The sequence below is a fragment of the Salmo salar genome, chromosome 01 (genome assembly GCF_965601325.2).
Source record: "Salmo salar chromosome 01, fSalSal1, whole genome shotgun sequence".
NCBI classification, from domain to species: domain Eukaryota; kingdom Metazoa; phylum Chordata; class Actinopteri; order Salmoniformes; family Salmonidae; genus Salmo; species Salmo salar.
Genome location: NC_138291.1, coordinates 172773963 through 172797673, shown reverse-complemented (window position 1 = coordinate 172797673; position 23711 = coordinate 172773963). Strand labels below are relative to the sequence as shown.

The window sequence follows — 23711 nt, the reverse complement described above, 5'->3', positions numbered from 1 at the left end:
TAAGGCCATTCTACAGCCAATGTTTGTCTATGGAGATTGCGTGGCTGTGTGCTTGATTTTATGCACTTGTCAGCAACGGGTGTAGCAGAAATAGCTGAATCCACTAATTTGAAGGTTACTGTCCACATACTTTTATATATATACTTTTATGATATATATATATATATATATATATAGGGTGGGTGATATAGTGTATATGTGGGTAGTAAAACGAAACAACAACATACCAGATGGGGGCATCGTTTATTAGGCAACCTAAATCATTGGGTGTCAAGATCGTCGTAAGAACTGGACCAAGGCGCAGCGTACGTAGAGTTCCACATGTTTAATCAATGAAACTCACACAAAAAAACCCAATAAAGAATTAATGAAATAGGACGTCTGGAGGCAACTACACAAAAACAAGATCCCACAAAACACAGTGGGGAAATGGCTGCCTAAATATGATCCCCAATCAGAGACAATGATAAACAGCTGCCTCTGATTGGGAACCATACCAGGCCAACCTAGAAATAAACACACTAGATCACCCACCCTAGTCACACCCCGACCTAACCAAAATAGAGAATAAAAAGGCTCTCTATGGTCAGGACGTGACAGTACACCCCCCCAAAGGTGCGGACTCCGGACGCAAAACCTGACTCAATAGAGGAGGGTCCGGGTGGGCATCTAGCGTCGGTGGCAGCTCCGGTGCGGGGTGAAGTACCCACTCCGCTCGCGGATCCGCCTGCATCGGTGGCGTCCTGCCATTGAGCGGGACTGGACGCCGTGCCTGGACTGGGCACTGGCGCAGAGGAAGACTCTATCCTTGGAGCTGGACTGGACACCGTGCCTGGACTGGGCATCGGCACAGAGGAAGGCTCTGGCCTTGGAGCTGGACTGGACGCCGTGCCTGGACTGTGCACCGGCGCAAAGGAGGGCTCCGGCCTGTGGACCGTCGCAGGAGGTTCCGGACTGTGGACCGTCGCAGGAGGTTCCGGACTGTGGACCGTCGCAGGCGGCTCAGGTGCGTGGCGAAGTACCCGCTCGCGGAGCCGCCAGCATCGGTGGCGGGTCTGATGCGGAACTTTGCCCCCACCCAGACCACGGGTCCGGCCATGGAGCCGGGTAGAACGCCGTACCTGGACTGGGCACTGGCGCCGAGGAAGGCTCTGGCCATGGAGCTGAGTTGGCCGCCGTGCCTGGACTGGGCACCGGCGCAGAGGAAGGCTCCAGCCACGGAGCAGGACTGGACGCCGTGCCTGGACTGGACATCGGCGCAGAGGAAGGCTCCTGCCATGGAGCGGGACTGGACGCCGTTCCTGGACGCCGTGCCTGGACTGGGCACCGGCGCAGAGGAAGACTCCGGCCTTGGAGCTGGACTGGACGCCGTGCCTGGACTGGGCACCGGCACAGAGGAAGACTCCGGCCTTGGAGCTGGACTGGACACCGTGCCTGGACTGGGCACCGGCGCAAAGGAGGGCTCCGGCCTGTGGACTGTCGTAGGAGGTTCCGGACTGTGGACCGTCGTAGGAGGTTCCGGACTGTGGACCGTCGTAGGAGGTTCCGGACTGTGGACCGTCGCAGGAGGTTCCGGACTGTGGACCGTCGCAGGAGGTTCCGGACTGTGGACCGTCGCAGGAGGTTCCGGGCTGTGGACCGTCGCAGGAGGTTCCGGGCTGTGGACCGTCGCAGGAGGTTCCGGGCTGTGGACCGTCGCAGGAGGTTCCGGGCTGTGGACCGTCGCAGGAGGTTCCGGGCTGTGGACCGTCGCAGGAGGTTCCGGACTGTGAACCGTCGCAGGAGGTTCCGGACTGTGAACCGTCGCAGGAGGTTCCGGACTGTGAACCGTCGCCGGAAGCTCCGGACTGGGGACCGTCGCCGGAAGCTCTGGACTGTGGACCGTCGCCAGAAGCTCTGGACTTTGAATGCGCACTGGAGGCCCATTGCGCAGAGCCAGTGCAGAGAGCACCGGACTGGTGACACGCACTTCAGGACGAGTGCGGGGAGCAGGCACAGGACGTACCGGACTGGGGAAGCGCACTGGACTGGGGAGGTGCACTGGAGGCCTGATGCCACAGAAACAAGATCCCACAAAACACAGTGGGGAAATGGCTGCCTATCAGAGGCAGCTGTTTATCGTTGTCTCTGGTTGGGGATCATATTTAGGCAGCCATTTCCCCACTGTGTTTTGTGGGATCTTGTTTCTGTGTAGTTGCCTATGAGCACTGCTTGTGCTTCACGTATCGTTTATTCTTTATTGTTTTGTGCGTATCACTTAAATAAAATATGTGGAACCCAGATCACACTGCACATTGGTCCGAGTATACTTCCAGTTCGACGACGAGCGTGACATTGGGTCATCTGATTGTCACCAGTGTTTGGAATACATTGAGCTCGTTGACAAAACAGACCATAGGACGCCTTTTCACACTGAGATTTATTTGTCAAAGGTCCGCGGTGATTTTATGTAAACTATGCGATTTATATTGGAGACAGGTTTATATCAGTGAATGTCATCTATTCATTTACTGTTATAGTATTTCTAAGTAGCAGCCATACCCTCGTAAAACTGACTATCCTACCGATCCTTGACTTCGGCGATGTCATTTACAAAATAGCCTCCAACACTCTACTCAGCAAACTGGATGTAGTCTGTCACAGTGCCATCCGTTTTGTTACCAAAGCCCCATATACTACCCACCACTGCGACCTGTATGCTCTCATTGGCTGGCCCTCACTACATATTCGTCGCCAAACCCCCTGTCTCCAGGTCATCTATAAGTCTTTGCTAGGTAACGCCCCACCTTATCTCAGCTCACTGGCCACCATAGCAACACCCACCTGTAGCACGCGCACCAGCAGGTATATTTCACTTGTCATCCCCAAAGCCAACACTTCCTTTGGCCACCTTTCCTTCCAGTTCTCTGCTGCCAATTAATGGAATGAATTGCAAAAATCACTGAAGCTGGAGACTCATATCTCCCTCACTAACTTTAAGCATCAGCTGTCAGAGCAGCTTACCGACCACTGTACCTGTACACAGCCAATCTGTAAATAGCACACCCCACTACCTCATCCCCATATTGTTATTTATCCTCTTGCTCCTTTGCACCCCAGGATCTCTACTTGCACATCATCTGCACATCTATCACTCCAGTGTTAATGCTAAATTGTAATTATTTCACCTCTATGGCCTATTTATTGCCTTACCTCCCTACTCTTCTACATTTGCACACACTGTACATAGATGTTTCTATTGTGTTATTGACTGTATGTTTGTTTATGTGTAACTCTGTGTTGTTTTTGTCTCACTGCTTTGCTTTATCTTGGCCAGGTCGCAGTTGTAAATGAGAACTACTGGCCTACCTGGTTAAATAAAGGTGAAATAAAAAATAAAAATATCAGCCAGGGAAACTAATTGTTTTCACTTTATGATAGAACATTCATATTTTAGTTACCTGAATTGTTAGGATTTACTTGTGATCACTACAAAACTACTTATTTTGCTCAAATAAAGATTTAATTAAATTGTGTTTTCTTTAATTAGTGACCCCTTCAGGATAGGGGGCAGTATTTTCACATTCGGATGAAATACGTGCCCATATTAAACTGCCTCCTACTCAAACTCAGAAGCTAGGATATGCATATTATTATTGGATTTGAATAGAAAACACTCTGAAGTTTCTAAAACTGTTTGAATGATGTCTGTGAGTATAACAGAACTCATATGGCAGGCAAAAACCTGACGGAAAATCCTACCAGGAAGTGGAAATCTGATGCGTGGACTCTTTTCATGGCATTGCCTATCGAACTCACAGTGACGTAGTAATCATTGTGCACTTCCTAAGGCTTCCACTAGATGTCAACAGTCTTTAGAAAGTTGTTTGAGGCGTCTACGATGAACAGAGACCGAATGAGAAGGCTGGGAAGATGTAGACCCAGGGAAGGACATCAGTTCATTGGCGCGCATTCACATGAGGAGGTAGCTCTGTTCCAAAACGTTTTTCAAGACACTGGAACCATCCGGTTGGAATATTACTGAATTTTCATGTTCTAAAGGCCCTAAAGATTGATGCTTTACAACGTTTGACATGTTTGAACGAACGTAAATAGATTTTTTCTTTTACTTTTCGGCGTGAAATTTTCGTTGCGCTTCCTACATTTGGAGTAGCTAAACTGAACACGAGAACAACAAGGAGCTATTTGGACATAAATTATGGACTTTATCGAACAAAACAACATTTACCGTCGACCTGGGATTCCTGGAAGTGCCTTCTGATGAAGATCATCAAAGGTAAGTGAATATTTGTAATGCTATTTAATATTTTAGATGACTCCAAAATGGCAGCTATCTGTATTGCCTAGTGTATTGCAAAGTGTGCTTTCCCAGTAAAGTTATTTTGAAATCTGTCAATGCGGTTGCATAAAGGAGATGTTCATCTATAATTCTTTGAATGACAGTTTAATATTTTATCAACGTTTATGACGAGTATTTTTGTAAATTGTAGTGCTGATTCACCGGCAGTATTGGAGGCAGAATGTTTTCTGAACATCACGCGCCAATGTAAAATGCTGTTTTTATATATAAATATGAACTTTATCGAACAAAAAATGCATGTTTGGGGAACATGATGTCCTAGGAGTGTCATCTGATGAAGATCGTCAAAGGTTAGTGCTTCATTTAGCTGTGTTTTGGGTTTTTGTGATGCATGTAGTTGCTTTGAAAATGGCTGTGTGGTTATTTGTGTCAATGTACTCTCCTAACATAATGTAATGTTTTGCTTTCGCTGTAAAGCCTTTTTGAAATCGGACAACGTGGTTCGATTCAGGAGAAGTGCATCTATAAAATGGTGTAACATAGTCCTATGTTTGAGAAATTGAAATTATTAGATTTGTGGTTTTGAATGTGGCGCTCTGATTTTTCACAAACTCGATCCCGCTTACGGGATTGGTGTCAGTAAGAAGTTGTTTAAAAGATAGGCCTGGCTGAGAATATAACATTCCGTTTTCTACCTGAGTGTGGCGCTGTTGGGCGCATTCTTTACATTATCTTGTGGCCATAACAAAACAACTTATTTTACTCAACTAGAGATTTAAATGAATGGTGTTTCTTTAAAAAGATTGGCCTGGCTGACATGAAAACAAACATTAAGGAGAAACGATCCACAGACACAGAGGCTGATTACCTTTCTGCACATGCCTTTATTTACAATGCTGGCTGCCATGGTTAACACTAACGCAGGACATTGAGTGCTAACTGAATTGACTCAGAAAAGTAACAGAAGTAGGCCTACAGTATCACAACAGGTGTGTGTTAGTCAGATTATCCAGTGTCCACAGCAATACTATTGATTATTCTCTACCCCCAGTGAATGTGGTGTCCTATGGTTTTAGCCATGGTGTCACTAACCCTTGTCTTTTCTCTTTCTCTGTCTTCTCTTCCGGAGGGCCTGAGGCTCTTGGACTGTGACTGAGGAAACCCTGCCCTGACATCTGGACGTGCCTGGCACAATCCCAGCTGGCCCGCTCTACCTGCTACCTGCTACCTGCCTGTTGCTTTATAAAAAGCCATCAGACCATAGGGTCTTGAAGTGTTAGTACTTTCTCTGTAGTCATTATGGATATTCAGAGCCTGCTGGCCATTAATACTGGTATTGCTCTTTCCTTAATGAAATGGTGAATAAAGGAAGACTGTGCTTTAATTTTTAAATTAAGACATAATGAAGACATTGTTAGATGTCATGCAAACTGCAATTGTGACTTCTTTCCCCAAAGATTTCCTACGGCTGAGCTATTTTGTCAGTTATCAGTTATTCCATACCAGGGCTAGATGAGGCTGAATGGCAACAACACCACACACAACTGCAATGCAACTAATTCATCTCATTGGCAGTAGTGTAAAGTATTTAAGTAAAAATACTTTGAAGTATTACTTAAGTAGTTTTCTAGGGTACCTTTACTATCTATATTTTTCACTACTTTTACTTCACTTCATTCCTAATGAGAATTATGTACATTTTACTCCATACATTTTGCCTGACACCCAAAAGTACTACTTACAATTTGAGTGCTTAGCAGTACAGGAAAAAGGTCAAATTCACACACTTAAAGAGAACGTCCCTGGTCATTTCTACTGCCTCACATCTGGTGGACTCACTAAACATAAATGCTTCCTTCGTAAATTTTGTTTGAGTGTTGGAGTATGGCCCTGTCTGTCAAAAAAAGTAATACAAATGGAAATTGTGCTGTCTGGTTTGCTAAATATAAGGAATTTTATGTATAGCATTTACTTTTACTTTGTACTTTTACTCAAGTATGAAAATGTAGTACTTTTTCCACCACTGTACTTAAGTACATTTAAAATCGGATATTTTAGACTTTTTTTCAAGTAGTATTTCACTGGGTTACATTCACTTTTACTTGAGTCGTTTTATATTAAAGTATCTTTACTTTTACTCAAGTATGACTTTTGAGTACTTTCCCCACCTCTGCTCATTGGTACATGACTGTTCAGTCTGTTGAAAATTCCATCAATGAAAATAAGGATTTCTTGGTTGAATGAAGGTTTAATTAAATATTCAAAAAGGGACACACGTACACAAAATAAAGTTGATCAAATAAAGTCATTGACAGGAAAAGTGATCTACTACATCAATTACAGTCTCTCCCCTTTTTTTACTTTAAAGTCCACAGCAGATAGCAGGACAATGCAACTAAAACAGAACGGTTTGCCTTTACACAGAGGGATAAAACCTTTGAGATGAAGGGTAAGATCATTTGCATCCCGATTAGCCATGCCCAGTAATATCCATAAACATACTTTGTGTGGAAATTACCCACGGGTGTTCAGGGAACCTATCAAATATCTACTTTCAACAGATGGAGATCTTCATTGCAAGTGCACCCAGATCAAAGACTCTCCACACCTGGTCAGAACACCTGAGGTGACAAATTCTATATTTGTGGATTTCCACAGCTGTTTTTTTGTTTGTTACCCAAATGTATGAGCCATTGATTCAACACCTTTATATGGCATTACATTTGATAATCACTCAAACAAAAAGTGCTTTTTAACTGTGTGATAATAATACTCACAACAATGAATTTACAGGTGATGTGTCTGGTGCATATGGAGACCTAATCCTAATAGAGCTAAATCAATCCTTTCCATTCAAATTTGTGTTTTAATTAAAGCCCATTTTACATCGGCAGTTGTCACTAGGTGCTTTCTAGATACCTGGCCTAAAACCCCCAAAATAAAGCAATGCAGAGGCAGAAGCACAGTGACTGCCTAGAAGGCAGAAAACTAGGAAGAAACCAAAAGAGGAACCAGGCTCTGAGTAGTGTCTAGTCCTCATCTGGTTGTGCCATTCAGGAAATGAATTATAACTGTGAAAATCTGGAGTCTTTATTCAAAAAAGGCACAATTAAAATGATGGAGTTGACAATGTCAATGATTTAAAGGCGATAAATCTCAACACTGGCCGTCAGTTATTAAGGCAGTATGAATTACCTCAGAACCTTGGGAGTCGGTGGGATTGGGAATGGACCTTTTGGAGCCACTTGTACCCAACAGTGGTGACTACATCTGCACAATGGTGGATTACTTCACCAGGTGTAGTGAGGCATTCTCTGTGAAGATGAAGTCTGCAGAAGAGGTGTCAGTGTGCATTGTCACCTGGTTTTATAAATTCGTTGCTCCAATGCGGATGCTTACGGATCAGGGGTGCGAATTCGCTAGTGATGTAGGTTTCAGAATTTCACATGATTACCGCATGTAGTTTAAGATATGATTATGGAAATATGATTATTTGGGGAAAGCACAAGACATATGGTGATGCAATTATGTGGATTAGTGTTATAATTATGTTATAATAATGTTATAACTTTTATAATTGCACTTTCTCCTCTGAAAATGCACAGATAAACACGACATTGTGTGCCACACTTGCATCCAAATGAGCTTTTGCCCGCCATATCACCCTCAAATGAATGGGTTGGTGGAGCGTCTGAATGAAACCATTCAAAGGTAGGTACTAAGACTGGATACAGTGACAAACTGCTCGATATTTTAAATATTGAGGTGTACAATCTGGCCTTTACCATGTCTATCAGCTGTCCAACAATAGCACTTGTATTTTCAGGACCCTCCGCAAATTTTTTATAGTCCATAATGTTTGGGCTGAGGGCCAAGAAGCAGATGACAAATGGGTACTCTCTGTCCTTCCTCCTCTTTGGGAAAGAGGCGAGATACCTTGCATATTTCAGGAGGTCAGTGATCTTGAACTCCTACAGTATTTCAGCTATTTCTGTTAGTGTCTAGTAAACCTTTCTGTGGCTTGTTTTGACTTTTCCTTGCTTAATAGGTGTGTGTCAGGCTTTGAAGACATCCTGGCCGAGGAGAGTCTATGAAAGGCTGAGGAGATTACTGCAATTTTTCTCAGAAATGTGGCAAAAGCCCAGGAGAAAACGAGGATGCAAAAACTAGCTGAAGGGGACTATGTTGTTTTTAAGGTCGGCGACAAGGTCCTATGAAGAAACATCAAGAGCCATCAGAGGAAAGGATGCAAACTGGAGATGGAAAACCTGGGCCCATACACAGTCACAAACATTGAGGGGAAGAGTGTTGACATCAGGAAGGATTTGGATAGGCAGCTCTTCCCCAAGATAAACCTGGACCATCTAGTGCCGTTTCAGGTGGAAGAGGAGAAGATTCCTCGGAAACTCTGGTGCCTCCTGGTCTCGGCTAGTCCACCTCCCGGCCTTCCTCTCCCCTACGTCCCGCCTGTCTCCTCGGGACCACCTCCCCCTCCGGCCCTCCTGTCTCCACTTGCCCACCAGTCCCTGTTTTCACAATAGATTTCCCTTCCTCACAACCCCCTGAATCCTCCTATTAAGAGGAGGATATGGTGGTTCATGTGAGGTCAACCATGAGGAGTGAGTTTTTCAAAGTAAATAATTTATTGACTCATCTTGACTTCCACATCAATGAGTTGACACTGATCATTCTGTTTCATATAGGGTTTGGAAGGGAATTGTGGGGGCCTGCTATGTAGCAGGATTGGGCCCTACAATATATCGCCTGGGACATTGAGCAGCTGGCACCAGACAGGTATCTTGAGAGCAAGGTAGGTATTTTCACTCAACAAATATAACTCCCATAGAACCCATGACAGTTATTTAAGAGGTAGAGTTTAAGATCTTTTCAAAAGATGGGCAGGGACTCCACTGTCTTGACTTTAGGGGGATGCTTGTTCCATCATTGGGGTGCCAGGACAGAGAAGAGCTTTGACTGGGCTAAGGTGGGAGGGACAACAGGCCAGAGGTGGCGGAACGCAGTGCTCGGGTTGGGATGTAGGGTTTGAGCATAGCCTGAAGGTAAGCAGGTGCAGTTCCCCTTGCTGGTTCGTAGGCAAGCACCAGGGTCTTGAAGATGTGTGCTTTGACTGGAAGCCAGTGGAGTGTGTTGAGGAGTGGGGTGACATAGGAGAACGTTGGAAGGTTGAACACCAGGCGTGCTGCGGCATTCTGGATAAGTTGAAGTTTGACGGCACAAGCGAGGAGCCCAGCCAACAGAGAGTTGCAGTAGTCTAGACACGGAATGACAATTGCCTGAATTAGGACCTGAGCCGCGAGGTCGTACTCTACGGATGTTGTAAAGCAGGAACCTACAGGAGTGAATCACTGCTTTAATGTTTGCAGAGACCAACAGGGTGTTGTCCAGGGTCATGCCAAGGTTCTTTGCACTCTGGGAGGGGGACACTGTGGAGTTGTCAACCATGATGAACCTGGGATGAAGAGTGGCTCCATTTTGTTGAGGTTGAGCTTGAAGTGATGGGCTGACATTCTAAATTGTGTCAGAAGGGGGGAAGGAGAAGAGAGTAGTTGCATGATCTCCTGTTGGGGCCTGTCTGCTACAGTAAGCACTGGAGGTTGGTGGTAAGTATCTTACTGTAAAAATGTCTAATACGTTTGTACTTGAAGTAACCTGTGTATATTATTTGAAAAGGTTTTGTAACTAAAAGAGCAGGAGGTGACCTACCTAAACTATATGCATAGGGGGAGCAGAGGGAAAGCAAAGCATGGACAGCCAAAACAAAGTAAGTTAATGTAGTCTTTAACTTTTCTTACAAAGCTATGGGTCATTTTCAACCTCATTAGGCAACCGTGGCAAATGCTGCTCTTGTGATTTTAAGCAGTTTATGGAAATGCAAGGCTGCAAAGTCCCTAGGTGGAAAGGTCTCAAGGTCTCACACCCCTATCAGCCAGATTACCATTCATGTGGAGCATTCATGTGCAAAGTAGGTGGACATTGGAGACATGACTTTGATCATTCTCCTGTAAAGGTACTGTTCCTGTAATAGTGTGTTTTAGACTGGTCCTAGTTACTGCCACAGTGTGAATTGAATGCCAAATTTCAGATTTATTTTGTCAGTTTGCAGAGTACCTTCTACGAGGTGAAAACATGTATTTCTCTACACAAATGGAACACCTGGACCAAATGTTCCCTGAAATAGCCCTGCACTTGACGTTCTAATCATTGACAAATGCATTTAAATATGCCTCTCTCCACAGAACATCAACAGACTGTGCAGAGTGTGTGAAAAAAGAACCACACCTGATGGAACAACAGAAACTATATGGGTAAGATTACCTTAAAACAACCTATTTCAGTAACACTGTATATTAATAGTCTCCTATATAGATATGACTCACGTACACATGTTTTTATATGGCCCTTTTTTCTGTCAGCTGCCACCGATGGTTCCACATTGCATGTGTGGCTTGACCTTCAGTGTCCCATTCTCTATGTTTTGTAGGTCAGAGTGAGCCGTGAGTACTTGTTGTTGTGCACCGATTGTTATTTTATTGTCAGCAATATAATGTATAATTAATTAATGAAGCCACAATTCTGAATCTGTTTCAGGCAACCCATTGATGAAGCTGCGGACCAACATTTGTCGTTTTTGTGGCTGGGGAAGAACAGCATTTTAAATGTATTTTTCAATTGATAAGGCCGGGAAGAACAGCATTTAAAATGTATTTCTCAATTGATGAGGCTGGGTATGAACAGCATTTTTTGTTGTTGTCATATGCAAGTGTCTTTTCGAGCAGTTAGAGGTGATCTACACTGTCTGAGAAAGGTAACTATGTTTACTAATGCCCAAGTTTGACCAAAATAACGGAACATAGGCTCTGCTTGTGTATAGGCCTATGTGTGGCTTAAAGCATAACAATTAAGCCAAATGTAACTACCAATATGTTTATTCCATTTAAGTATGCATCATTTCATTGTCAGTTTGCATCGATATGCACAGTAAGTTCGGTAAGAATCTGTGACTATCGTATTGGGCAGCTTGTACATTATAACCCATTGAATTACAGTTTCAATAAATCTGGCACTGAAAGTCAGATTTTTACGAGGGGAAGTTCTCCTGACTCATTGGGGTCTCCTGTAGTTTTGCAAGAATGGTCCTTGGTGGCACAACAGACCAACTGTATCTGAACACATCTTTTCTGTATACACTGAGTATATCAAACTTTATGAACACATTCCTTATATTGAGTATCCCCCCCCCCACACAGGGATACTTCCCCATGTTGTCTCCAATGCTTCCCACAGTTGTGTCAAGTTGGCTGGATGTCCTTTGGGTGGTGGACCATTCTTGATACACACGGGAAACTGTTGAGCGTGAAAAACCAAGCAGCGTGGCAGTTCTTGACACAAACCGCTGTGCCTGGCACCTACTACCATACCCTGTTCAAAGGCACTTAAATGTTTTGCCCATTCACCCTCTGAATAGCACACATACACAATCCATGTCTTAATTGTCTCAAGGCTCAAAAATCATTCTTTAACCTGTCTCTTCTCCTTTATCTACACTGATTTGAAGTGGATTTAACAAGTGACATCAGTAAGGGATCATAGCTTTCACCTTGATTCACCTGGTCAGTCTATGTGATGTTTTAAATGTTTTGTACACTCAGTGTTTTTGCATGTCTTAATAATAATAATAACCGTATGATATAATAACCACGGCAGCCAGCATTGCAAATAAAGAGATGTGCAGAAAGATAATCAGCCTCTGTGTCTGTGGATCCTTTCTCCTTAATGTACAGAATTTTGCATGTCAGCCAGGCGGCAAGGCCCATCTTTTCAAAGAAACACTATTTAAATGTATTTAAATCTCTAGATGAGTAGAATAAGAAGTCGTATGCTTCAGTACTTGTTTCGTTTTCACCTCCTGTTGCCTGGTCAAATTTCAACCACCATGGATAACCACAACAAGAATAAGGTGAGGAAACAGTCCATGTCAGCCAGGCCCATTTTTTAAAAAAGAAACACCATTTATTTCAATCTATAGTTGAGTAAAATAAGAAGTTTTGTTCTGGTCACAAGGTAATGCAGAATATTGCGCCCAACAGTGCCACACTCAGGCAGAAAACGGAATGTTATATTCTCAGCCAGGCCCATCTTTTCAAAAACACAATTTAATTACATCTTTATTTGAGCAAAATAAGCCGTTTTGTTGTGATCACAAGAAAATCCTAACAATTCAGGTAAAGAGCCTAACAGTCAGGCAGAAAAATCGTTCTATCCAAAAGTGAGAACAATTCGTTTCCCTGGCTGATATGGCTGCTACTTATAAATACTATAACCAGGACATAAGACACATAAGCAGTAGAGCCCCAGTCAGTCATCTACAGTCACTCATCAACCAAATCTCGCTAAGGGCCCCCAAAAGGCTGTAGCAGACCCACCATGAACCTTTGACAAATACATCTCCATGTGAAAAGGTGTCCCATGGTCTGTTTTGTCAATGAGCTCAATGTATTCCAAACACTCAGTGGTAGAAAAAGTACCCAACTGTCATACTTGAGTAAAGGTAAAGATACTTTAATAGAAAATTACTCAAGTAAAAGTGAAAGTCGCCCAGTAAAATACTACTTGAGTAAAAGTCAAAAAGTATTTTGTTTTAAATGCACTACCGGTCAAAGGTTTTAGAGCACCTACTCATTCAAGGGTTTTTCTTTATTTTTACTATTTTCTACAGTGTAGAAGTAATAGTGAAGACATCAAAACCATGAAATAACACATATGGAATCATGAGTAACCAAAAATGTGTTAAACAAATCTAAATCTATTTTATATTTGAGATTCTTCAAAGTAGCCACCCTTTGCCTTGATGACAGCTTTGTATACTCATGGCATTTTCTCAACCAGTTTCACCTGGAATGCTTTTCCAACAGTCTCGAAGGAGTATTTGAAGAATCTCAAATAGCTACAAGATTCCATATGTGTTATTTCATAGTTTTGATGTCTTCACTATTATTCTACTTAGTAGAAAATAGTACAAATAAAGAAAAACCTTTGAATTAGTAGGTGTTTGAAAAATGTTTGACCGGTAGTGTATACTTAAGTATCAAAAGTAAATGTAAAAGTACAAAGAATTTCAAATGTCTTATATTAAGCAAACTAGCAAAAGCACAATTTTCTTGTTTTTGTAATTTATGGATTTCCAGGGGCACACTCCAACACTCAGACATCATTTACAAACTAAGCATGTGTGTTTAGTGAGTCCGCCAGGCAGTACTGATGACCAGGGATGTTCTCTTGATAAGTGCGTCAATTGGACCATTTTCCTGTCCTGCTAAGCATTCAAAATGTAATGACTACTTTTGGGTGTCAGAGAAAATGTATGGAGTAAAAAGTACATCATTTTCTTTAGGAATGTAGTGAAGTAAAAGTAAAAGTTGTCAAAAATATAAATAGTAAAGTAAAGTACAGATACCCCCCAAAACGACTTAAATAGTACTTTAAAGTATTTTTACTTACGTACTTTACACAGAAGGCCGTAAAAATTGTCAAAGCCTCCAGCAACCCTAGTCATAGACTGTTCTCTCTGCTGCCGCATGGAAAGCGGTACCGGAGCGCAAAGTCTAGGTCCAAGAGGCTCCTAAATAGCTTCTACCCCCAAGCCATAAGAATCCTGAACAGCTAATCAAATGGCTACCCAGACTATTTGCAATGCCCCCTGCTTGGAACGCTGCTGCTACTCTCAGTTATTATCTATGCATAGTCACTTTAATAACTCTACCTACATGTACATACTACCTCGACACGGTGTCCCCGCACATTGACTCTGTACTGGTACCCCTGGTATATAGCCCCGCTATTGTTATTTACTGCTGCTCTTTAATCATTTGTTATTCTTATCTTAATTTGGGGGGGTATTTTATTACAACTGCATTGTTGGTTAAGGACTTGTAAGTAAACATTTCACTGTAAGGTCTACACCTGTTGTATTCGGCGCATGTGACATATACAATTTGACCTACGGTTCACTTAAAGCAGAGTGGCGCAGCGGGAGCTTGCTGGGCCCATAACTAGAGGTCGACGGATCGAAACCGTCCTCTGCTAAGTATTTTTCAGTGTTCATTTGTATAGGAACACACCAGCAAACTGTAGTTCAATAAATATAACTACCTACAATCTATGTTTACACGGGCATTGTTCATGTCTTGCTTTTGAATCACAAACTATAAGAATTTAAATATAATTTACCAAGAGGAAAAAAGTTGTGACGTAAGTGTGGGTACTTTTATTTACTTCCGAGTAAGACTGGAGAAATGGCGGGTGTTAACAGAGATACAATGGATGATTTGGAGGATGGAGAGATTTCTGGATCAAACTCTGATTCAGAAATGGGAACCACAGTTGACGTTAAACCCCAGGTAAGAAAATACTTATATTACACGTTCTTAAACATTAACAATATGGATTGTTTGATTCTGCCAACGTGGGAATAGAAGCAAACGTTAGTTAAAGCTAGCTAGCTACGTTCGCGACGCTAGCTTTGCAACGTAGCTACAGCACAAATTGAAGAACAGTCTTTAGTTACAGTTTGCTGGAGGAGCACGTTGTCCACAAAGATTACTATATATTTTTTGCAAATCTCAGTGGTCCCAGTGCATCGAAAGCGTGTGCTACATTTTGCTAACTAGCTAGCTTGCGTTGCTATGGTGTGGACACTCAAGCTAATTTATGACTGCTGCATGTCATCTAATGACATTTTTTTTAAATTTAACTAGGCAATGACTAAACTAATGACTAATCTTGGTTATCTAGAAGTACAATTATTGCAAAATTGTCACTTCACATGAATCTGTCCACGATAGATACATGTCAACTACCGGTAATGAGAGGAGCCTAATACTTTGGTATTAAAACCTGTACAATTTTATGTAAAAATGTATATACCCCAAAGTAATTATTTATCATGAGGGCCATAAACAATACCTAGTTATACTGCCAGAGATATTAAAATCACACCTTTCTGGTATGAATAGCTATAAATTGCTGAGGTAATCACTTTTCAGGATTCCAGTACACAGTACAAATGATACAAATATGAAAAATCATACATTGTTTTCCTATTCCACAAAGTGGGGGGAATAGGGCTTGAAATGCTTTCTAAATATAGTTTAGACATCTATTTAGAAAGGACTTACTATAATATTTCACCTTTCTTATAACTGTAAAATACAAATTTAGCACCATTTCATATAACTTACAACAGAGCATTTTCTGCCCAGCGTCCTCTGAGCGAAGCAGAGACGCCATTCAAATGCCTGCTGACTCATTACACCATCAGCTTTAAGTACCGATTCATCCCTCTGTGACGAAGAGAAATTGGTCTTGTTTCAATTCTAAAAAATGATTTGGTATTTTTCATGTTGAGAGCTCTAAATCCATCTGAGAATATCACAGTGAGATTTGCTGATTTTGCTGCAATCTCTAGGGTCTACTGTTTCATATCCAGTATTGTAAGCGGAGCTGCTAGTTTCACAGGCAAAGGAAATCGATCCTTTGTCTGGATAGGCCAGAAAATGTGACATGTCACTCCTTATGCAAGTGAAGTGTCAGATTTCACATACTGCATGTCAGATGAGAGAGGAGAATGCCATGTGAAGTGGGACCACCAGAGCATTCACAGAGTGCACAACAATTTATTTTGCGCCTTTCACAGAGCGCCCTGTACACACACACATGTAGGTGGGAACCAGTCCAGAACCGCTCAAAGTCAGGCGTACCAGACTTAATGTTTAAGAGGTTTTTAAATGGCCTTGTATAATTAAATCTGAAAATGATCTGACAGTCTTCTCTTCTCTTACCACCTAGATGCCTGCAGCAGCTGCTGTTTTCAGTGGCCAGTCTTTCCAGAGTAGGGCCCTTCCACAAACAGCCCCGTCATCCACAAGCTACCGTAGCACCATGAGAACTGTGGACTCCAGCGATAGCGAACCAGACTCGGATGAGGACGCAGCGGTGTGGAGGCGGAAGCGGCAGAAGTGCTCCAACGCTCCCCAACCTGCCCCGGTCCCCACTCCCCACTTCGGAGCCCCCCAGGCTAACCCAAGCATACCAGGCGGCCGTAAAGTCAACAACATCTGGGGCTCTGTGGTTCAGGAGCAGACCCAGCAGGCAGTGGAAGCTGAGCTGGATTTCCTTGGTGTGGATGGTGCCATTAGCATGGCCAGCAGGCAGGTGGAGACCTACAACTACGTCCTGGCCCGCAAGCTCATGGAGAAGGAGAGGGAGGAACAGGAGCCGGGCGAGGTAGCCATGTTGGACACTCAGCTGGACGAGTACATGAAGCGTGGCGGGCCGGCCGCCGAAGAGGGCGGCCATTTTAAGAGGAAGCGATCGGCCAAAGAGAGGCTGGGCCCCAGGGCTGAGATGGACATCAAGGGTCGGTATGAGATCACAGAGGAAGACCCAGACGACAGGGTGATTGAAGAGATAGCCCACAGGTGAGCTGGTTGGTTGGAATGTCTTGGCTATTTCATATTTGGCCATATGAAATGTTTGGCTTGCCATGCGGGCTAAATAAAATGTCATTATTTTCTTCTTTCCACAGTGTCAACAATATCACACAGTCGTACAATAACCTCATACTAACTTGCGGATCCATTTTCTCCCCTCAAGGCTACAAGAGCCCAAAAAGGAATTGATTGAGCGAATTGTGAGAGTCATTGGGAAGAAGAAAGCAATAGAACTGCTTGGAGAGACTGCCACACTTGAGGAAACTGGTGGTGTGTACATTATGGTATGCATCTGTTCTTGTTTCAGTTTATATGAGATCGATACAGCTGAGTTCATTGACAACTCCTGTTATGATATCCATAATGTCCCAATTCTTATCGCAATGAATCGTCACTTGTGTAACTGCATGCCTTTCTAAAACATATTTGAATTAGTACCTTTATGCTAGACTGTTCTGTAACCATTTGTTAAGTCTGTGTGAAATTATTTCATATGTTCACCTCACTGTAGGATGGCAGCAGGCGACGGACTCCTGGAGGGGTGTATCTCAACTTGCTGAAGAACACTCCCAGTATCTCTAGTGAGCACCTTAAGGTATGACACTTTTGAGACTGTAAAATCAAGTGGCTTTTCATGCACTTCTCTAATCCCGCCCACTGAATCAGTGTCGGCATATCTTTTTTCTGTACTCCCCATATGCACACACTACGTTTTTAGTAATCACATTTCTGTAAACATTTCATTTCTAAATAGGAAATATTTTACGACGAAACCCAGAAGGAGTACAAGGGCAAGAAGTCAGCGCAGAAGCGAAGGCGACACGTGGTTGCCAAGAAGATGAAGCAGGCCATCAACACATTGAACCTGCAGGAACACGACGACGTCTCCAGAGAAACGTTCGCAAGCGACACCAACGAGGCCTTGGAGTCTCTAGAGGTGGTTGCCGAAGAGGAGGGCCAACAGGAACAGGAACCGGAACCAGAACCTGCCATGGGCACTGAGGACACACCTGTAGTGTACAACGCTGCCGACCTGGAGGTCTTTTGATCCAAAATGGCTGCCCAGTGTCTGAACTTGTGCACGTCCCAATGAGGACGTCCCATGAGGCTGTGGCATCCACTGTGACAGGTGGACGCTGCTCAGATACAAAATGGTGAATGCACTGTAAATTACTGTCCACGACAGCGCTATGTAATACTAGACCTTCATCCTCATGTTAGTCTAACAAATGAAGTTGTCCTCTTTATCAATCAGTTGAAGACCAAAGCTTGCATCAGGATTTGTTAGCGTTAGTAACGAGCTTACAGAGCAGCTAGTTACTAACCACAGATACCACCTGACTGATAATTTCAACAACAGAAAATGTTTTTCTCCATAAATGGATACCAACCCCTCATATATTTGCATCCTGGAAAGCATAAGATTTAGTTTGGCTTTTTTACTAATGCTCTGTTTGTCCACAATTTAAAATGTAATGTAAAGTAAAAATATGACATTGAAATATGGCACGTAAGGCAAGAAATGTGGCACCGCTCCAAAGGAATGGCAAAATCAGATAGCAAGTACTGTAGCTGGCAATCTACTGTATATGTTTATAGGGTGTTTTTGTTTGCGCTAGTTGGATTGAACAGGATCTGAGTGTTTGTCATGTACAGGGGAACTGCACTAAGACCAATCCTTAGAAGTAAGATCAAATTCGTTTTGAGATTTTTCTTTAAATAAAATTAGTTTGTTTGACCCTTTTTTTTTATTTTGATCACAAGCCAGTGGTTTTGAGTGTTGTGAAAAATGCATGCATCTTCAGAGGACCTTTGGTCTGTTTTTCATTTGTTTATGTTGAGATGGGTTCGGATTATGTTGTGTTGTGAGATAAATCACTAAATTGTTCCAGTTTTTAACCCATTGCTCTCCCCTGTCTCTGGACAAGACATCTACGAAAAAATCTGTTTTCTGTGTTTTAACACATTCCTTATATAAAATATTATTAAACTCATTCATTGTCCACCTTTTGCTTTAATACAGTATGATGATTTTGATTTGTCTTATTTCTTCACATCTGAATGGGTAGTGTACACCATTCAGGCTGATGTGTGTTATATTTCCCTGTGGTGGTCATTGATTGGCCAGCAACAGATATGGGATGGGAAATTATGCTTTTTTTGGTCCCCTACTTTTCATACTAATGTGATTTTATGATGGGTGGTGGAGTTCACAGTAATCATGTAAACGCTCCTGAGCCATTCAAAAGACTTCGTCATACATTTTAATAGACACACCGAAATTGGCAACAAAAGAGCTCTCATGAGGCATCATTTTCGTCATTGTCAAACCCCTTTGTCAGCTTTTTGAATCAGAATAGAAGCCCTTTGCTGTGGTGCAGGGACTCTCGACACAGTACAAGAGGGCTCAGACAGTTTCCCATGTTGTCATGGCGACATTCGTATTGGCAGTTTCTCATTCAAATCGACATACTGAAGTTTATTTTCAGGCTGTATTATAACAAATAGCTTTTCTCCACTAGAGCACGGTGCAATGTTGACCTGCACTCAGTCAAAACAGCAACTGTTTTGATCAAATCATTTCTGGGTAACAATTACCTTACTGTGATTGTTTTCAATTAAAAATTGTCAAAAAGAAACAAAGCTTCTAAGCAAAGAGCAATTTCTCGAGCAAGAATTTCGCTAGGACTGTCTGGGAGTGGTCTGAGTGGGGAGGGGAAAACCAGCTGTTATTGGCAGAGAGGTTTGGAACTCTTATTGGTCTATTGACTAATATACTGCCTGGTGATGTCACCAAAATTCCCACCAAAACAGGCAGAACTTTCAGGTGGCTTTTTCAAACAGCTCTTACACTAACAGGCCATTACTACATTATTATTCCAACCTCATAGTGTCAAAATATATATAAAACACAAGAACATCACGTTTTTGACTGCACTGGGCCTTTTAAGAATATAAATAACTGCAGCTGAGTCATAGAATGAGGAAAGATAGGAAGTTAAGATATAGTCACTTTGTGGGTAGATGTTGAGATGTTAGCCACAGGATTTAACAGCATAACAGAAGTACTAGTCCTTATAGCATGTTCAATGGAGATACTCCATTGTAAGTGCATCTTAGTCCAGAACTACACATTTTCGAGATACCGTCCCTAAATGTTATTTCTATAATTCACCTTCAAAATGCTTGTTACAGTTTTTCCTGCACACAGGTCTATACGAGACTATAAAATGATGAAATCTATACAATTCAGTAGATTACTTCCTAAAACATGAACAGCATTGGTCTGTGGTCATGTCTTGAGGGTGTACTGAAGTGTTCTTCCTACGAAGGAGCTGGGAAATCCTCTTGTCCCATCTGGCCCGTAGGGGAACCGGATGACCCCGGGGGGCAAGGAATCCCCCATTAGGACCCTCTTAATGCCCAGACGACCCTGCTTACTGCTGCTGTTGTCATCCAGGGAGGAGGTTTGCACCGCTGCCAGTTTACGCCTCTGGAACCAGAGGCTGCTGCTATCGGACGGGTTCTCGTAGTTGCGTCGACTGAGATCCGGGCTGGTGTCGGGGCTCCTCCACATCTCGGAGGCCAGGAGCGGGGAGACCCGCGGAGGGGTGGGCAGAGGTGTCCGGAGGACCCTGGGGCTGTGGTAGGGGCTAGAGCGAGGGCTGTCCCAGGGGCTCCTGCATACCTGGCCCGAGGAGAACCGAGGCATGTGCATCGGAGAGGCCATCTCGGATTCGCCGGACGAACTCCACGCCGAAGAGTCATCCCCTCGGAACTGGTGCTGCTCCAAGCAGCGGTTGGCGATTGATACACCTTTACCGGCACCTCTGTCCTCAACGCAGCCTCCCAACTTATGCCCTGCTTTCTTTTTCGATGTCATCCCGATCAGGACGACTCTCACAAAGTCCTCGGACTGGGACAGCTGGTGGTAGGCTCTGCCGGCGCCTTCCAAGTCCTCATACTCTACCAGAACACTTTCCTGGGAGCACAGCTCAGGGTACCTGTAGGCGAACCTCTGGACTTCTGGTGGGAGCTCCTTCCCCGGCCGGAACACCCTCACTGTGCAGATGCTTCCAAAGGGCTCCAGGAGAGTGATGGCAGTTTCCATAGTGCTCCTCTGGGGTGCAGGGACGTCTTCATCATCACCATTGCCACTAGAGGTCAGCTCAGCAGAGATGTTCCACATAAACAGAAGTCTGCTGGGCACCTGAACCAGGAGGGACTCTGGTACTGGGTCTTTGCGACGGACCTTGTTGCCCTCCTTGTTGACTTCTAGTTTGGAGGAGTAATTTAGGGCATAGGCTGTGACTCGCCAGTCTTTGGTCAGAGGCTTCATCTAATAGAACATGGATGTAAATGTCAAGTTAATATCTCAATGCCTTGATATAAAAATGTGTTATAACAAAATATGTTGAAGTCAACATATTTAAAACAGGATATTTTTTTTCAATTGCATTAGTTGGAAAATTAGGAAAAAGAAAAGTAACTGACCTTTTTAAAAGATGTCAGCAGCTTAATGTTCACATAACCCATCTTGTTTCTTTTCACATGTTTTAAAAGGAATGCATCTTTTGCTAGATTTTCATCAGAAAGATAGTGTTCTATTTGGGTCACCATCTTCTGTGTAAGATCAGCATCTGGAGGTGTCCAATCATCCAACTTCATGTCTTTATAATTTTCCTTGTAAAACGGTCGGCAGATAAATCTAAGAGAAATCATGTAAAAAAAGAAATAAACTTTCAGACCACAATTACCATACTGTATGATAACAGTATTTAAATGCATCATTTCCTATAATTTGTTAAATTAAAACCACATTCTGGAATCTGTTTACCAAGACTCAAATAACCATAACACCATAGAGTATTGGTTATTCTGGGCATGACAGTTATACAACGAATAGGATCATAAGGCATAGGCCTATATTCTTCAAGAGTCAATGTCATTCATTGATATCCCAGATTGTGCATTCAATTTAAGCCATTCATTGACCAGACATACCTTTTAATTTGTCAATTTGTAGGCAAATTAAAAAAACATAAATTCATAGATAATATGACTTGCCTGTCTTCTTTTATGGGGCTCTCCATTTCTGCTCTCTGTCCCTGGTCCTCCTGAGCATTAGACTTTCTTCTTGCTTTCGAAAAGCTTCTCTGACGAGATAAGTCAAATTTCCCCAACTACAATCTACTTGCAGATACAGGTGTTCATGTCCTCCCCATGACCATTGCGAACCAATTTATAGTCTCGAGCCGCACCGGTCAAGTGGAGACTGCGGGGGCTCTCATCACGAAGCAGCTCTCGAGTTTGTGTGGCATCAAAATAGGCTACACTTTTCAATTGTCTGACGAGCCATTCAAAATAACTCTAACAGGATATCACCAAAAAAGGATATTGCTTCCGTCTGACGTTATTGCAACAATTCAAACCTTTCCAAAGAAGGCACAACTTGGTCATAAAGAAACAGATGTTCTTGAAATAAAAGAAACAAGAGAAAAGTTATACCAGACAAATTATCTCAGGAAAGCCCATAGATGGGTATAATAACAGCCATGAAATGTAACGGTATGTTATCATTTTCAGCAGCTCCATATGTACCAAATTGTATTTGAGGGTTGGTCCCCACTCTCTTCAGATCTTGAGATCATTTAGATTGCTTCAATTTGGCAACCAGTATTTATGTTTTTTTGCTTTCTGGCATCACCTTGATATACACATATAATTAGGCCTATGGTATTGTACAGTACTGTAAATATTAGTTTTTTACATAAAAGCAAAAGACAGTAAAGAAAAACATTTCAACTGAATGACAATGCCATAAGCAACATTGTTATTGTACAAGTAGGCATTTTATTATCCTTTCCATACAGACATTATCCCACACCATATATAAATAGTCAGTGCTATCCGGGGTCCTTGGGACATCCATACCCTAAACTCTAACCCTAACTTTAATCCTTACCTTAACCTTAACCATAGCCCTTACCTGAACCTAACCTTAACCCTAAACTTTACCATATAAAATGTCAACTTCAATGGGATAGGGATGTCCCAAGGATCCCAGATAGCACAGACCATGTATAAATAACTACATAATGTGCTGATACTTATTATATAAAGCTTTATTAATATAAAATATCATACAGCACTATTGGAACAATAATAACACCCTAAGCCATTTCTAGTGTCCTTGTGTTTTTTGTTATCATTGTTATGATTATTTCATTATCACTTATCACTTTTTCATTGTCTTGAGTTAGCCTGTTAACTAAACCTGTTAACTCAACCTTGAGTTAATTCAACTCCTCATTATGCACTTGTCCTTCTTTTACTGTTGACAAGCAGCTGGAAAACATGACCGTATCTGATGTCCAGCAGAGGGACTCAAACCTCTGTCCTTCATAGCTCGCTCTCTCTCCATCCATGTGTAGCAAAATGAAACACATATTTTTATTAACAGTATACAACCTGGTTATTTTTTTTTATGTTATTCAACCTTTATTTAACTAGGCAAGTCAGTTAAGAACAAATTCTTATTTACAATGACGGCCTTCCCTGGCCAAACCCTAACGACACTGGGCCAATTGTGCTCCGCCCGATGGGACTCCCAATCACGGCCGGATATGATACAGCCCAGGATCAAACCAGGGTCTGTAGTGACGCCTCTAGCACTGAGATGCAGTGCCTTAGACCGCTGCGCCACTCAGGAGCCCTATAATTTTTTTAAACATACATAACACCACAAAAATACATCAGCCTAACATCACTGCAAACAGTTAAATTAAAATGGTCAAAAAGAAACGAAAATAGCTTCTTAACAAAGAGCAATTTCTCAAGTAAGAATTTTGCTAGGACTGTCTAGGAGTGGTCTGAGTGGGGAGGGGAAAACTGAAAATTTG

The 23711-nt window shown here is 42.6% G+C and overlaps 2 protein-coding genes and 1 long non-coding RNA gene across 3 annotated transcripts; 2 read left to right on the top strand and 1 right to left on the bottom strand.

The window, feature by feature from the left end:
• The first annotated feature begins 9009 nt into the window (after positions 1 to 9009).
• On the top strand, positions 9010 to 12064 carry LOC123726337 (uncharacterized). The gene is made up of 3 exons (XR_006758664.2): positions 9010 to 10626; positions 10910 to 11126; positions 11569 to 12064. It is a non-coding gene; the product is annotated as an uncharacterized LOC123726337 (long non-coding RNA).
• Positions 12065 to 14479: 2415 nt separating this feature from the next.
• On the top strand, positions 14480 to 18595 carry phax (phosphorylated adaptor for RNA export). The gene is made up of 5 exons (XM_014144034.3): positions 14480 to 14718; positions 16166 to 16797; positions 16973 to 17093; positions 17321 to 17404; positions 17564 to 18595. Exons 1-5 carry the CDS (start codon positions 14614 to 14616, stop codon positions 17855 to 17857), a joined length of 1236 nt encoding a protein of 411 aa, XP_013999509.2. The 5' UTR covers positions 14480 to 14613; the 3' UTR covers positions 17858 to 18595.
• A 1506-nt stretch (positions 18596 to 20101) lies between these two features.
• On the bottom strand, positions 20102 to 21148 carry LOC106571668 (la-related protein 6). Its single transcript, XM_014145002.3, has one exon. The coding sequence runs from the start codon at positions 21146 to 21148 to the stop codon at positions 20102 to 20104; it is 1047 nt and encodes a 348-aa protein (XP_014000477.2).
• Positions 21149 to 23711: the final 2563 nt, after the last annotated feature.

Coding starts and splice junctions, on each gene's coding strand:
- phax (XM_014144034.3), top strand. CDS start 14,614: ATGGCGGGTGTTAACAGAGATACAATGGATGATTTGGAGGATGGAGAG. Junction 17,094..17,320: donor CTGGTGGTGTGTACATTATG/GTATGCATCTGT, acceptor ACCTCACTGTAG/GATGGCAGCAGGCGACGGAC. Junction 17,405..17,563: donor TCTCTAGTGAGCACCTTAAG/GTATGACACTTT, acceptor ATTTCTAAATAG/GAAATATTTTACGACGAAAC.
- LOC106571668 (XM_014145002.3), bottom strand. CDS start 21,148: ATGAAGCCTCTGACCAAAGACTGGCGAGTCACAGCCTATGCCCTAAAT.